This window comes from Nematolebias whitei, chromosome 9 (genome assembly GCF_014905685.2).
Source record: "Nematolebias whitei isolate Nwh7 chromosome 9, NemWhi1, whole genome shotgun sequence".
Taxonomy (NCBI): Eukaryota; Metazoa; Chordata; class Actinopteri; order Cyprinodontiformes; family Rivulidae; genus Nematolebias; species Nematolebias whitei.
In genome coordinates, this window is record NC_056506.1 from 46551813 (window position 1) to 46569232 (window position 17420).

The window sequence follows — 17420 nt, forward strand, 5'->3', positions numbered from 1 at the left end:
GTGTCAGCGTGTCCAGATACACATCAGACCAGAGATCCACAACCCTAGATCCAAGTTTCAAAAAACTTTGTCACACAGACTAACAGAAAATCGTCGAGCTGAAATAACTGGTGAAGGGGTGTGTGAAGGGTGATGCAGCTTTGTACTGCACGACTATAAAGTTCTGAGATATATTTGAGGGGTACCGATGAGCCTGTTTGCAGATTCTGGTCAGGTTTTTTATATTATTTTCTGTAAGGAAGTTGTACCATGACAAGATAATGAATGTAAGGTAAGAACTGGCTTGATGAGTGGCCGGTACACTATAATCAGAATGTCCTGTTTGACCTTGAAACCTTTTAGCCTTCTCAGGAGAAACGAGCGCTGTCGTGCTATGCGTGTTGTGAGGACAGGTGGCAGTCGATCTCAGTACCTAAGCGTTTAAAGGCATTGACCTGTTCCACCACCTGCCCCTCCAACTTCATGACCTCGTGAGAGGATGGGGGGTTGCTGATACACGGCGACCCCCGCAGTGCAGATTTAGAAGTATTGAGTTCTAATGAGCTCTCTCGGAACCAGATGGCCACGGTGTTCACAAATTGCCTGTTTGTAGTTGGTGAGTGTTCATCAGTCAAACCGGCCACCAAGGCCACATCATCTGCATGTTTCAAGAGCGTCAGTCCATTATTGTTACAGGTCATTTCGTTAGATGGAAAAGAGAATGGGTGACAAGACACAGCCTTGTGGGACCTCAGTATTCAAACAATGCTGCCAAATTTAAAACCATTGACCTCGACATGCTGGGGTCTATTTGTTGAAAAATCCTTAATCCATAAAACCAAACATGTATTTATTTGCAGTACTTTACAGCAATGAAGGTCATTTATTTTTACTGTATTGAAGGCAGATGAAAAATCCATAAATAAAATCCTCATACGAGTAGCAGGAGTCCAGGTGCTTTGCCACGGTACCCAGGAGGGTTAGATTGGCATCCACGACCCTCATGCTGCAGCCTGTAGGTAAAATGATTGACGCTCCCCACCATGGTAATGAGCTCCTCTACCACCACCTGCTCCATGCAGTTGCAGAGGATGGAGGTGAGTGTCACAGGTCTAAAATCATTCATGGCTTTTGCACAAGTCTTTAAGAACAGAGATAATGGTTGTCTCCTTGGGACAAAGCTGGATGTCAAAAACAGCTGAAAGAGCTGTGCCACCACATGACCTAACAGGGCTGCACTCTCCTTCAGCACTCGCCCCGTGAGCCCATCAGGCTTTCTTTGGATGAATGTTAGGATGGAAACAACCCTACACTCACTGAGTAGGGTTAGGGCTGTTGGAGGTCCAGTCCACTGCAGTTGAAGTGTTGTTGAACCTGGCATAGAAGATATCCTGATGCATGCTCAATAATCCAGGTAGATGAATCTAACCAGGTTAAGTCCTCTGGAAGAATCTATCCAGAGGACCTGACTTGTCCTCTGATAAACACAATTCAGTGAAACGAAACATGCCTGTGTTGCAATGGTCAGAGTCACTTACGATCAGTGTAGAAAGTTTTTACTTTAGTCCGTAGTGAACGAACATTTGACAGAGTTGGTGCCGGTAGAGTTCTTGTACCTGAGAGAAGGGCTCATCGTCTGAGCTGGGGAAGTCGTACTGGTTCAGGTCCTTGGCGTTAAACACAGCAGGGCCTGAATGGTGGGGGACGCCTGACGACAACGGTAGCACCTTCTTCTTCTCATACTTCCTCTTTTGCCGTGGAACCTCCATCTTCTCAGGCTGGAAGGAAACGAGATGCTAAATACCACTGAAGAAGACTTGTTTATACACCGTTACCTTAATGCAGTGATCAGTAATTTGGAGCCTTTAAATGATTCAAATCAAGTTTTACATTTCAAACAAGGCATTTGTGTCAAGCTTAGGTCATAAATAAATTAACCTGCCCTTCAACATATAAATAATCCTGACTTTTTATACTTTGTACTTGAAGGAGAAGCTTTTACAATTTTATAAGTAACGTTTCAAAGCTCTATTCAACTCACCTTGGACTTGTAGTCTTTGGAGTCCATGTGGTCCGGGTGCCGGTACTGATTGGTGAGAGGGACCAGGGGAATGATCTGCGGTCTTACCAGCGCCCGTTCAGCCAGAACCTCTGCCATCACCTCTCCTCCATAGTCTGACATGACATTTCTGGGAAAACAAAAAACATTAGTTTTTAAAAACACCCCCCATGTTGTAAATAAATAAATAAATCGTTTCCACTCAAAAAAAGCACAGGTGAGAGTCTGTCCCCATTTCAGAACGTTTAGCAGTCACAGCGTTCACCGCCCTATACGTCCGACTGCTTCGGGTCCATTCGTGGCCCAACAGAACCGTGTGCACAGCCCTCACCTCTTCTCAAAGATCTCCAGTGTGAGGTGCAGCAGCTCTCTCTTGCTCTTCTCCCTCCTCTTGATCATTTCCAGAATGGTGACGGCTCGGCTCAGATCCCTGCGGAGCTTCAGCATCTTCTCGTAGGACGCCTCATCGTTCTTACGGTTCTGAATGAACAAATGAAGGAAAATTATTTTATCAGTCAAAGGACAAACGTTTTGAGGAGTGCATCGAGTCACAACCGTTTTATTTAGAATAAAAAAATACCCAAACATTAAAATCTGGTTTATGATAACTGAATATACTCAACATTTTTTTGTTTTCTAAACATTTACAGAATTTTGAACAGTGATGTGTGAACTTTCAGCTTTATGAGAGACGAACAAAATATTTTTAACTTTTTACAAGTCAAAAGATGTTCACCATAAAAAAAAATAGTTTATTCACTAATAAATTATTTCTAACGAGCTGAAAACCTTCACTCATCAGTAAATCACCTCCCATGACAGCGACTGGGTCACAACAAGAAACTTTTCACTTATGTAAGTTTTATCTTCCAAGCCTGTTGAAACTTAACCATTTGGTTTTAAACTGTTTCTCTCCCTCTTAAAATTTTGTTCAAGTTTAGCAGTTTATTTTTTCCCTTCAGTTTTTTAATGAGCACATTTCCATTAACGCCTTTTTGTTCCTTCAGTGTTTCTGCTGGCAGCAAATCAAACTTATGAAAACAACGCTAGACCTGTCATTACGCAAATTCATAAGAAAATCCATAAACAAGCAGGAAACATTTGAACATGAAGCAGCTAGTGTTAAAAATACTCGTGATGTACACATGGCGTTTGTTTCTACTTGAATCAAGAACTTGATCGCTTCATTTTAAACTCATTGTTGTGGTTTTAGAGGGGACTGAATATTTCCATTTGAGTCTCTTAGGCTAGTTGTGTTAAAAAAAAAATAAATAAATAAAAAAAAAAAATATATATATATATATATATATTTTTTTTTTTTTAAATATAAATCAGAAAGTCAGTGCGAAGTTCTTCAGATGACCACTTGGTGGCAGATGTATTCTTCAAAAGCACATCAGCAGTTTGTTGTGATTATTGATATTACTATTTAAAATGGTTTTGAGGGTAGTGGTGGGGGGGGGGGGGTTCGACTGTACAGTGCTGGCACAGAAGATCAACCAGTACAGCAACGTGCTCATGTACTGTCACATTCAGGTACAACGTTCACAACACAACAAACTGGATCCTTCTGAACCAGTTCGTCTTCACAAAAGGCAGAGAAATTTAATCACCGAGCGTGGATTCTTAGACAAAGGAACAAGCTCGTTTACAAACACCAAACCTACATGAAACAGATCCTTTGGAAACCACTACACTACAAAGTGCACAGATATCTCAACTTGTGCAAAAACAGACCTAAAAACATGGGAAAATTTGGCAAGAATCCAGCTGAACACAGCAGAAAGAAAGAAAAAGACGGACCTTTCTTGTCTGCATCTTCTCGGTGCGTCGTCGAAAGGCCACGTAGGGGTCACTGGTGCTGGAGCCGTCCCGTTTCTCCTGCTTCACGGTGGGGATGAGGGAGTTAGCTTTGCTGCTTTTCCTCTTGCGGCTCCAGTAGTCAAAGACCTCCTTGATGAGCTCGTCGTCCTCCTTCAGCAGAAGTTTGGCTTCAGGAAGACTCACAAGCTGGACGGTACAACCAAGAGATGTTTTAGTAAAAGTTACGCAACAGTGGGGGCGACAAATAACTCACTGTATTCCTAAAACTTTCACAAACTGTTTCATAGTAATGTGTTTGGGAGCAGATACCTGCTGTCCGCTGCCTTTCTCCAGCCGGTCGATCATTTCTTCAAACTGAAGGTAGCTGATGTCCATCTTCTTTTTCAGCTCGTTGACAAAAGCCTCATCGTCTGAGTCCAGGTCGTAGTCTGGCTGCTCTGTGTCCAAGCTGAAAGCTACAGGAGAACCACAGGTCAGCTGACACTGAAGGCACTGATCGCAGAAATCAAGCTTTAGATTAAAAGAGCTCTAAAGTCACTTTAGACCAAATAAAAAACAGATTTGAAGCAAATATTGTTTTAATTTTGTACTACTTGTTCACAAAAATATATATTTTAAGCGTAATGACTTTCGTGGTCATTTAACTAATAAAAGCAGAAATTATTGGAAAAAATAAAAACAAAAATAGGCCAAACCATCATTTAATATGCAAAACAACATTTAACAATGATTCTATTTGATGAACCTTTTACTCATGAGCTCGCAGGAAAAGATTGCACAACTTGAACTTGAAAAGCCTCATTTTACGCCACTAAAAAAGTTTTCAGCGCTGCAAATCTCAAATATGATGACTGCAACATTCCAAAACAGTTTTCTGTGAAAACTAATAAAACTGCTGAAGTATGACGTTGGTTTACAAGTAAAATACTGCCCCCCCCCATTCTGCAAACAGGTCTTACTCTGATGTTTGTCAGGCACATTACAGAACAGAATAAAAGTGCTTGACAGCTGAGGCGCTGAGGGAATAAAGAAAACTGCCGACTCTAAACAACAGAAACACGATGACTTGAGTCAGAGGATACCCTTTGGAAGGGAGCTCAATGAAAGTATAACTTTAAGGCTCTATGCTCATTTGTGCTTAAACTTCAGACTTGGACTCAATCCAAGTGATTATGTTTGAATCCTACAAGAAATCCCTTGCATTAAACACATTGTACTCACTAAAGTAAACAAAGCGATGCAACAACTCCTAAAGTTCCTCTCAGAATAAAGCTCTGAATATGATCGACACTTGCTGACGAAGACTAGTTTGGATGAATTTCAGACCTAATTGCAAAGTTTGTCATCTCATAACTGGAATGGACTAGGACACTACCTGCATGGGCATTTACCTTTCAGGTAAATGACATTTAAATATTGTCACTGAATCAACTTTTAGTCACAAAAACAAGTTCCCAAAGCTGAGCAGCGTCTGAACTATGAGCTCTCACAGTTTGACCAGACTGTTTCATAGAAAGTATGCCTCACACCATCAGGGCCTGCATCAGTGCTGATGTAATACAAACCAACAGAACTCGTCCAACTGTCAGAGCGCTTCTTTTCAGTCGCCTAGTTTGAGTTAAGAACATTCTGGTAAGATTCAAATCTATACATTTCAGTGCTTCCCCTACCATTATATAAACGGGGCGCCGCACCCGCCCCGTCAACAGAACCGAGCGCCCTGCCACCCCACCCATCAGCTCCGACGTAGCGCTAAGCTAGTGGCGCGTAATACAGTAATGCCTCTTCCCTCATGCGGATACTATAATTTTAAAGCCACAGGACTATAGTTCATAATTTCTCATCAGTCAACTTGACTGACATGGAAACCAGTGTTTTTTGTGTAAACCCGCTCGTTTTGTTTATTACCCCCAAATAAATATTGAAAAAAACACTAACGTTTCTAGAGGTTGTCCCCGTGTAAACGGGGTAGATCACTTTGACTTGGTCAAGTAGCTCACATGCTGAAAAAATGTGGGCACCCCTGACCTAGGGGAAACACTGCCCTTTATAGAAAAACTTAGTCCAGTCTCAGAATTATTAGTTTTAAGCTCAGCAGTGATATCTCAGAGCAAAGATGCTGAGAAAAAACATTTTTTTTAAAAAGCTGCCAACCCCATGTAGATCCAGTACATAAGAATTTAAAATAAACTCAAATTTAATTAAAAATACAATGTTTATCTTTAAATTAGTGTGTTATTGACAAGTGGAACACCAGGGAAACTGAAGTTTGAACAGACTTTCTACGATTCACTGATCGTCACACATCGTGTAAAATATAAAAACTTTAAAAATGTAATACTCTAAACAGAAATTTAGACTATTAAAGTTAATATAATCTAAGCAGATACTTTTTTTAGGTCTGGTCTGCAAGTGTCTGGCCCTCAGGAAAAGCCTGGAATCAGCCAGACAGTTGTTGATGGGACCAAACATTTGTGATTTCAGCTTCAAACTGAGAGCAGTGCTTGTGTTTGAGGTACGGCAAATTGCTTTTCTGTGAGAAACAATTGTGGCAACTACTTGTGACACAGACAGGACCACTGAACTAAGCAATCAAGCAAACTCATTTCTTCTGATAATACAGCACGAGGCAATCTCACAAACTCATTAAGTCTGACAAACGCATGACAACTCTGTGGAAGCTCACTAAACAAACGCCTCATCCCATTAAACAGACCAACAGCTGCTGGAAATGACAAACAATACTTGTAAGCCTGAAGCCACTGATTTCCAGATAGATTTTAGTTTGACCATAACATTAAATGAAGCTGCGTTGGTGACCTTTATGAAATAAACAGAAAAGACTCAAGTAGGATGTTTTAGTTCTACTTTGGTCCAGAGCCCCATCATGGCAGCCTGCTGAAAACAGCTGAGCCGTCTAATCTGCTCTGCTACACGCCATCATCTCTGCTCCCTGACCACAGCTTCACTCACGCTGTATGTGAATCAGCTGCTTTGGCATCTTGAAGTCCCCAGGGTAGATGGAGTCGTAGTAGGTGATGTTGCTCTCCGCCTCTGGGACCGGAATGACCATGTTGTCCCGCTTCTCGCCATAGACCTGCTGTGCCGAGATCGCCCGCTGGAGATGGTGTTCCTGTGGAACAACAAGAACATGGAGGTGAGAAAAATCAAGATGTAGCACCGAGACTTTGTGCATTGTACCGAAAGCTTTGTTTTCAGGCCAAGCGAAGTTACTGGTATTCTGCAGTGTTTATTAAAGACTAAACTGGTAATTCAGTGCTTTAACAATTCAGGATGTGTCAAAGAAAAATGTCTGAAGACTGAATTTCTCTAGTTTTCTTTTCCACATTTGCTTCTTAAAAATATAAAGCAGGTGATCATGTAACTGCCTGTTTATGTCTGAGTGCATATTTGGCAGCGAAATACCCCATCAACTATTTGACACATTTTAACGAAACTCTCCCAATGAAATAAAATTTAAGATGGCTGCCACAGACTAGCATTTTTATCAAACACAAAAACAATCACAACCACAACAGTTTTAAAGAGATTGAGCAATAACCTGATGTGGTAGCAGCTGAGAACCATACCCAAAACACCAACAGATCAGAACAGATGAGAACATTAAAACTTTGACATGCGAAGTTGGAAATAAAGAGCGTTATTTTAAAAAAATGACACCACATGTGTGCATTGGTTGTCCATGTCTATTCTTATAATATAAAATAAAATCAGCTGTTTAGCCTCAACTTTTTAATGTTTCTTACTCAAAAAAAAAAAAAGTGTATTTCTATACATTATAAGATGCGCTTAGGCTCTTTAATGTATTTTTAAACTTTAAAGACTTTATGCTACGTTTAACACCCAAATAACATCTTTACTCTTTCATTCAAATCATTTGGTTGAAAACTGCACAATTTGAGAAATATGACAGTTAAAAATACAAAAAAATTGAAAGTCCAACTAAAGATTTTTCTTCTTCTTTTGGCTGCTCCGTTCTTCAGGGGTCACCACAGCAAACTAAGTCACACAAAGACTTGGAAATTATTTTTACGCCGGATGTCCTTCCTGGCACAACCACAGACAACAAGTCCCAAAGAAAGGCTTGAGCACAACAAACCTTTTTCACCATTTCAAACAGACTATAAAGTAGAGCATGAAGAGTGTGTTCAACTTCGTGCTGCAGCTCCGGCTGTGAAGTTTTCCCACCCTCCTTCCCTGAAACAAACTATGGTACGAAACTCGTACCCATGCTGTGCCTCATGAGAGGAACAGAGGTAGCGACACATTAATAAAGCAGCAGCTTTTATCGCTGAAGACGTGGTCCTTAGAGGCTAACAAGACAGCTAAAGAAAGGACCGTGTCTTTAGCAATGACAAGCTACTTTATTAATGTGGCACTACCATTCACTGTAGGATTTGAAAATCTGTGTACAGTAGGAATGTGCGATACGGCATAAAATTCATATCACGATATGTATCGTGAAAGGTGGCGATAACGATATATATCGCGATATGTTTTTGGTATAAAACTAGCAAAAACAAAAAGCATAGGGTGTCCTTTTGCCATCATATTTTGAATTAAGAAAATTCCACTACTAGGTCCAGAGAGTTTTTAAATAATAAATCAAGTATTAGGCTTCTTGCTTGTAGTGCAAAACAGTGCAGAATATATCAAATGTAGTTTTAGCCTCATGTTTTAAACAAAAAAAATATGTTAACTCTTAAGTTTCCAGTCTTAAGAAATGAACAGCAACAGAGCAGCAACTGAAACACTTCACCCTCCAAACCTCTAGTGGGCGACGCCTTCAGCTTTAATGGAGAGCTGACACAAAATGGGTCTGTGGCTTTGACCAGAGGGTCTCGCAGTAAAATCACACAACACAGCGTTCTTTTCACCGATCAGAGAGCAGGTTTCTCTAAAGCTGACCAACGCTGACTTTAACTTTCGATGGAAAAAAAAAACAACAAAACTTTCGACGGAACACGGCGTTTTGCGCATGCGTCAGAATACGGCAACACTACGGCAAGCCGGCTGTAGTTAGCTTGTAGCTTCGCTACTTAGCTCTCGAAAAAAAGACTAACGCCACTTGCGCACAGTTTTCAGCTCAAAAAAAGTAACGACTAAATCTGACAGCTCTGATTTTACACTTGAACACCACTTCTGCAGTTTTCAACTACAAAAAGTAATGATTAAACTGAAAACTCTGATTTTACATCAGAAACGGCATTACTGCGGTTAGCTGGTAGAAGACAGATCTCTATCGTAGGCTAAATGTCTATAGTTTCTACCGTGTACCGTTTAAATCGCACATTCCTAGTGTACAGTAGTTCTTTTTCTGTCCGTCTGCGCAGCCAACTTCACGTCTCTCCTCCCTTGTTGAATACAAACAAACAGCCCCTCTCTGCTGCTTGACACACGCTTACTAACAAAGAAGGTGTCGCAGCTGGGGAGGATTATCATTTAATATCTGTAAATAGTAGGGCTGGGCCATATATCGTTCACGACAATACCGGTAAAAAAAAGCTTGCCCGGGAAAATAAATTGTATCATGATATGCTAATTTCATGACGTAAATAATCAGTGTTCCCCCTACCATTATACAAGCGGGGCACACCGCCCCATTAACAGGAGAGAGCGTGCCTAACTACCTAACCGAACTGCACCCCCACCCCCACCCCCCCACCGGTACTGGCGTAATGCCAATTAGCTGCACGCAATACTAGCTAGCTCAAAAGAGGAATAGAGGAAGCTGAAACCAGATGAATTAAATTCAAAGTTTATTTATATAGCACATTTTAAAAAAAACAACGACAGCTGACCAAAGTGCTTGACAAGAATTACAACATCATAGATAAAAATATGATGAAAGAAATAAAATTGAGTTTAATAAAAAGTGTAATAAAATTTACAATAAAATACCAAAATAATAGTACTAATAAAAACCAAGACAACTACTGCATACTTGCTGCAATTTTCCAAGCTGAAGACACCTTGTCACAAGTTTTGGAAGTTATAGCTCATTTAAAAAGGCATCAAATATTTTGTAGTAGGTTACATTAGGGGCCAAGATGGTGTAGAGGCAGGGCAGCCAACTCGGGACCCGAAGGTCCTGGGTTTGATCCCCGGTCATTGCACATCTCATGGCGTCTGAGCAGGACACGAATTGCTCCCCGGGTGCCCATTTTGTTTTTGTACGGGAACATTCAATGATGACACATAGCAATTTATTTATACTCAACAGATCTTAAGCTTCATTTTATTTAGAGCTGCTGCCTCTCAGTGAGCAGGTTACTAGTTCAAATCCCGGTCCGGGGGCCTGTCTTAGATCCTCCACATTTGTCCTCTCCTTTTACAACTGAATGTGACCCGTCTACAGAGCACAAACAGAGGGAAATTTTACATCTTTTTCCGTTTCTTCCACCAACATTTGATTGAACCCAATGTACCTTCCACGTGCATGAAAACAGCCTGAAGCTGTGACGTTTACAAAGCGGGGGTGTATCAGAGAAACAGGCTGGAAGGCTGTCCGACTGCTTTACGGAGCATCGTTTGAACAATCCGGTTTAGTTCGAGCCTTTAACTCGTACTGGGACTGAACCGCCAACAACCAGGCTCTTCTAGTATTCAGGGTTCCCAGAAACTAGGTTTGTTTTACCCGAGGCTGTTAAAGAGAAATAAAAGGTGACGGCAAGACGGGTTATTTGTGCTGAGCGAAGGCAAGACCGTAAACGAGTCAAACTGAATGTACATGGTGTCAGTTTAACAGAGACACACTGTCAACCAGTCTGCTTTGTAAACTATGCTTGTTACCCCCCACCCCCACCCCTGCCTCCCCCAAAAAAACAAATAATAAAATCAGTTAGCTAATGCTACAAGAGAAGTGCTGAGCAAACTTCACATCCATTCAAGAAGACAACTTTATTTTACTCTGGTGTGCTTCCATATCAACTGACACTAACAATCAACTTAGAAGCTGCTAAAACTTTTGTACCCGTTTCTCATTCACTCATCACCAAAACAGGCACTCACTGAATTTGTTTTAGTTTTTAATAATTCCAGCATCTGTTCATCAGACTTCAGTCTCTTGTTTAACAAAACCTGGTCTGACTTTCACATACTTGATATTTTTGCAAGTGTTTGATGTAACTGGGACCCTGTGTACATAATTTCGTTCCACTGCATGCACCACGTGATGTGAACGACAAAGAATCTCTGACTCTGATACAGTGACGCTTTAAAGTTTGTGAACTCTTCAGAATTTTCTACATTTCTGCATAAATGACTTAAATCATCATCAAATTTTTACAAAACTCCTGTAAGAAGATAGAGAACCCAGTTAAACAAATGAAACAAAAATACTAAACTTGGTCATTTATTTATTTATAAAGAAAAATGATCAAATATTACATATCTGTTGAGTGGCAAAAGTATGTGAACCTTTGCTTTCAGTATCTGGTGTGACCCCCCTGTGCTGTAATAACTGCAACTAAATGTTTCTGGTAACTTCAAAGTTCATGCTCAATAATCTAGGTAGAAAATCCAAAGTTCAGTCAGGTCATCTGGATAGTTTTTTCTTTTTTTTTGAGACATTTCATCCTTGATCCAAAGGACTTCATCAATCCGAGGAGCCATAAAGAAACCGAGTCCCACAAGCAGCAAACCCACACAGTGGACCAACCAGTTTGCTGGTGATAAGTTGACTTCTGGGACCCACCCCCTCCCCTTTGATTAAGTCATTTGGATGAAGGACGAAACGGCAACAGCAACAACAACAAAAAAAGAAACAGTCCAGATGACCTGCCTGAACTTGGTTGGCAACTGTTGATCAGTCCTGCACACCGGCTTGGTAGAATTTGAGCCCATTCCTTCGTACAGAACAGCTTCAACTCTGGGATGTTGGTGGTTCTCTCACATTAACTGCTGCTTCAGGTACTTCCACATTTGGATTGGATTAAGATCAGGACATTAACTTGGCTATTCCAAAACATCAACTTTATTCTTCTTGAACCATTCTTTGGTGTTGCTGCATGACCCACCTTCTCTTGAGATTCACTTCATGGACAGATGTCCTGACATTTTCCTTTAGAATTCTCTGATACAATTCAAAATTCTTCGTTCCATCCACGATAAAGCCATCCTGGTCCAGATGCAGCAAAACAGGCCCAAACCAAGACACTACCACCACAGTGTTTCACAGATGGGATAAGGTTCTTATGCAGGAATGTAGTGTTTTTGTTTCTCCAAACATACAGTTTTTATTTAAACCAAACGGTTCTATTTTGGTCTCATTTATCTAGAAAACATTATTCCAACAGCCTTCTAACTTGTCCATGTAATCTTTAGCAAACTGTAGATGAGAAGCAATGTTCTGTTTGGACAGCAGTAGCTTTCTCCTTGCAACCCTGCCATGCACACCATTAGGGGTGCACCACTAAATTGGCCGGCCGATTTAGCGGTGCACCCCTAATGGCCCAGATTTCCTTAATTTTCTGAAATTGGCTGATACTTGCATGAGAAACCGATTTTACAGATTTTTTTTTTAGTTTTAACAACAATTGTCTGAACTTCAGTTAAAACATGTTTGTTTTGTTTCTATGATATTGTTCATGGGTATGTTTTTGAACAAAAAATTAGAAAATTTGAGGTGCATTGTGACCTTAGAACACCTGACAGCGTCGCTTATAAAACAAAATCGGTATCGACAGGTCAGACTTTAGAAATCGGTGATCAGCCAGAAAACTGCAATCCGTGCACCCCTACACACCATTATTGTTCAACGTTCTCCTGATGGTAAACCCATGAGTCCCCGTGTCTCAATGAGGTATGAGGCTAGCCTGTATAAAAAAGGTTGAATGAAAAATGACCATTAACATTAGCCAATGTGAGAGAGTCCTTCCATTGATTAGAAGTTGCCCCGAGTTCCTTTGTGACCTCAGACTATTCCACGTCTTGCTCTTGGGAGTGATCTTTGTTGGTCCACCACTCCTGGGGAGGGTAACGATGCTCTTGAAATGCCTCGATTTGTACATAATTTGTCTGACTGTGGATTGGTGGAGTCCAAACTCTCTACAGATGGTTTGTAACCGTTTCCAGCCTGATGAGCATCAAGAACGCTTTTTCTGAGGTCCTCCGAAATCTCCTTTGTTCGTGCCATGATCCACTTCTGAAGATCAGATGTTGATAGATCCATGTTCTTTAAATCAAACAGGGTGCCCACTCACACCTGATCATCATCCTACTGATTGAAAACACTTGATTTTTATTTTACCTTCAAATTAAATGTAAATCCTAGAGGTTCGCAAACTTTAGGCACTCACAAATATGCAATATTGGATCATTTTCCTCAAATAAATGACCAAGTATAATATATATCTCATTTGTTTAACTGGGTTCTCTTGATCTACTTTTAGGACTGGTGTGAAAATCTGATGTTTTAGTTCATATTTAAGCAGAAACAGAAAATTCTAGCGTTTACAAACTTTCAAACACCAATGTATGCAGGATTGATGACCTTTAAATTAATTATACAATTTATTCAGCTCTTTGTGTGTGTGTGTGTGTGTGTGTGTGTGTGTGTGTGTGTGGGGGGGGGGTTCTCAACTGAAGTAAATTTCCATTTTCCCCCCTCAGACGATAACACACACACACACACACACACACACACAAACACACACACAAAAACAGAGGACTTGAGATTTGTTTTGTTCTACTATAAAGCAACCCATGATAATTTATAGCAAGTTTTTCTGCTTTTCATGTTACAAAAGCCAAAAAAACACTTAAGCTGTCAAAGCTGACAAAAGGGTCTGTCTCCATTTTATCTTAACTTGTAAGCAAAAATATAAATTCAACCCTTTTGTATCTTTTCTGTCCCTTCCTCAAAGAAAATATGATAACCTGGAGTTCAGATAAGTGCATCTGTATCTTCACATGCTTCATGCACATGCATCTTCACAAAACATGTTAACCCTGATCAATGGTTGAAGGATCTTCAAGTTTATAGGACAGTTACAAAGCTGCTGCTTGGAACGCATCGACTGCAGACCAGCTTTATATGAACACGTTCACACAGTTATCTTACCAAAGACGAGCTGAAAAACATGGAGAAACAATTCCACAACTTAACTTGCCAGACTCAGTTTCAAAAAGAAATCCCACATATTTAAATAATGAATATTGTAAATAAGAGATCTGAAATCCAATCATCTCCTACAATTACAACTTAATTTTTTCCCCCATTAAAGATGTTTGGAGATGTTTGAAACCAGGACTTTATGAGTCCACCAATTTAAACATCTCTCAAAAATAGCATAAGTAAAAACTGATTTGATACAAGATACTGGCATCAAAATTAGCCGACCATTCTTATTAGTTGTGTTTCCCCCATTTTGCCTCTTTCCTGAATTTACCAAACAGCTTCGGAGGCCAACTTCAGCTGCAGAACAAAACCATAAACGTTTGTGAAAACTGAAACACTGCAGAGTGGACGTTCTCATGCTGAAGGCGATAAGAAACCTTTCAGTGTCTTTGTGTCGAAGTACTGGCATGAAGTGTTTTGTAATATGTGTTTTTTTAAACGCATTAGCCCAGGCTTACCGTTTTTTTAAGCAAACGCTGCAAAATCTGTTGTGATCTTGACCAACAGGCAACAGCAGTGCTCCAAATTTCTCGTCTTTTAACCACTTCAGCAGGAATTTGCATTTATCTATTTTGTCTCTGCTCCTGACATTTCTACGTTTTCCTCAACGCACAACATTCCAACAACTGTGCACCAAACGACAAAAAACAAATACAACGGTTCTTCATGTTGCAAGAACACATCACAGCTAAACCCCCTGATATGGGATGTTGGAGATGTCCAATAGCCCTCATCTCATCTTCTTGAAAACTCATGAAAATATTTTTAAACTTCACTGAGATGAAACTTTAATGTTTTTAATAGGGGTGCACCGATAAATCGGCCGGCCGATCGATCGGCCCCGATTTCCTTAATTTGGGGAGATCGGCGATCGGCCGATCTTTAAATGAGAAGCCGATTTTATCCACCGATCTTATCTGCCTCCGGAAAGTTCTGAAAATCAGCTGCTGTCCCCTTTTGCTCCACTGTGAGAGCTCACACACAGGTCACTCGGAGCAGCCATGTCGTCGGTTTGGAAGTTCTACGCTGTAAAAGAAAATGAGCCAAAGATCGCAATTTGCAATTCGTGTAAAGCCGAAGTAAGTCGTGGTGGAGCCACCACCAAAACCTTTAATACAACAAACCTCGTTCGCCATTTAAGAAATCACCACGCCGCCAAGTATGCAATGTTTGAAGAGAGCAACCAAGCTAAGGCTAATGCTAAAGCTAGCGCTAACAAAGAGGCAGTCGGTGGGTCGCCGTTAGCTTTTATGAGCAACGAAAAGAGCAAAGCTACCACGAGGAAAGTGATGGAGTTCATGGCATTAGACGACCAGCCATTTTCAGTCGTTGAGGACAAAGGTTTTAGAAGCTTGATGCAGCACGTGAGCCCACGATATAATATGCCGAGTCGGAAATATTTTTCTGATGTTGCATTACCGGAGTTGTTCAGCCAAGTTTCGAGAGACACCCGCAGCCTGCTAAAAGCTAATACAAATACACTCAGCTTTACAACAGACATCTGGACTTCTGATGTAAGTTTAATGTCCATGTTAAGTTTTACTGCACAGTGGATTGACGAACAGTTCGAACGTCATCAAGTACTCTTAAACTGTAAAGAAGAGAGAGGAGAGGCAAGCGAGCACAGACCGTGGCGTGGGTACAGCCAAAGCTACGTTGCTGGAGGCTGTTGTGAGAAGATTCAGCAACATTGAGCATGAGCCCCTGTACAGCTTGGCCACTTTTCTGGATCCAAGGCAAGTAACTATTAACATTCTATTTAACCATAATTACTTTTAGCCTACTACTATATTTCAACAAACATTTAAATTAAATTAAAAATTTCTTGATTGAAATGCATTTCTTTATTTACATGCAAGTCATAAAAACTGTTAATGTATACAAAACACAATGATTGACCCATCTTTCTTTGTTTATGCAAAACAAGGTACAAGAATCGCTACTTCTCAGCAGAGGTGAAAGATGACGTGAAACTGCTCCTTTTGACCAAACTTGCAGAGGGGGAGACCAGATGCACACCTGCTGCAGGAACATCCTCTGAAGTGGGACCTCCTGATATCGATGAACCTGCAGCCAAAAGGCGTAGTCTACTGTTTGCAGCTCACGACGAAATCTTGAAGGAGAACATTGAACAGGAGCAACAGCTGGCCAGCCCTTCAGCTATGCAGGTACAGAACTACCTATCTGAGGTTCCTGTCGAAAGGAGCCAGGACCCATTGGTCTACTGGAAGATCAATGAAAATCGTTTCCCTCATCTTGCTCTACTTGCCCGAACCTATCTCTCTGCCCCATGCACAAGCGTTGAAAGCGAGCGCCTGTTTAGCTTGGCTGGACATGTAGTAGATGAGAAAAGAAGTCGCCTGTCTGGTGACAAAGCAGAAATGCTTTTGTTCATCAAGAAAAACCTGCCACTAATGAAAGTGACTGGAATAAGTCTGTGAGAACTAACTTACCTGTGCCAGTGTTATTTCTTATTACCGACTGACTTGAAAATGTTACACTTGTTGCATTATCTTTTTAATTTTTTTTTTTTTAAAAATGTAACAAGTGAAAGAGTTGAAGGAACTGAACATTTTTTTTGGTTAATTTTATAGTTTTAACAAAAATTGTGTAAACTTCATTTATATTTCAGAATACTACCTCATGACAAATTAAAACAACAAGTTTGTATTGTTTCTAGGGTATTTTTCAAGGGTATGTTTTACAATAAAATAAGATTGGTAAATTGAAGGTGCATTGTGATCTTGTAACACCTGACACTGTTGCTTATAAAAAAAAAAATCGGTATCGGCCAAAATCGGAATCGGCAGTTCAGACTTTCAAAAAATCGGTGATCGGCCTGAAAATTGAAATCGGTGCACCCCTAGTTTTTAATGCTCACAGAAACCCTGTAAATAGCTGAAACTGCTCTGCAGTGGTAAGGGGGACCAGCAGTTACTGAGAAAACGTTACAGCTGTCCCAGGAAAAGCTACAGAAAAAAAAAAAAAAAAATCAGAAGATCAATCGGCTCCTTTCTGTCAACTCATTTCTTAAAAATTAGATTTACAAAATTTCATCATAAACAGGTTGGACAGACGCTTCACCGAGACCACAACAACTGACTCCTCACACACATCGACTCAAGTAAACGATTTAAACTACCGGTACATAAAAGTTATTTACTTCAGTAAAACTGTCATAAACTACTTTAAAATGTTAAAATGCTAAAACGTTTGAGGGTCAAGTTTTAATTTGTTGAGCTCCAAGGATAAGACCCAGGAGCCTGAACTAGATTGCTCTCATTGTTTAACATTATATACGCTCTGACAACTCATTCATATATAGAAGTTTTATGTGAAAAACTTGCATTTATTTTTAAATACATCCTGTAGAAAACTAACAAAGAAGTGGGCTATATTAATTTAGTTTATAATAAA

The 17420-nt window shown here is 40.3% G+C and overlaps 1 protein-coding gene across 1 annotated transcript in view; it reads right to left on the minus strand.

Annotated features, from left to right (window-relative positions):
• Positions 1 to 17420, minus strand: part of LOC119415248 (enhancer of polycomb homolog 1) — a 30360-nt gene that overhangs the window by 7001 nt on the left and 5939 nt on the right. The window contains exons 2-7 of the mRNA XM_037682417.1: positions 6836 to 6995; positions 4172 to 4317; positions 3842 to 4048; positions 2370 to 2518; positions 2021 to 2168; positions 1596 to 1757 (exon numbers count right to left, since the gene is read on the minus strand). Coding sequence (XP_037538345.1) covers positions 1596 to 1757; positions 2021 to 2168; positions 2370 to 2518; positions 3842 to 4048; positions 4172 to 4317; positions 6836 to 6995 — 972 coding nt within the window. The remainder of the gene's footprint in view (positions 1 to 1595; positions 1758 to 2020; positions 2169 to 2369; positions 2519 to 3841; positions 4049 to 4171; positions 4318 to 6835; positions 6996 to 17420) is intronic.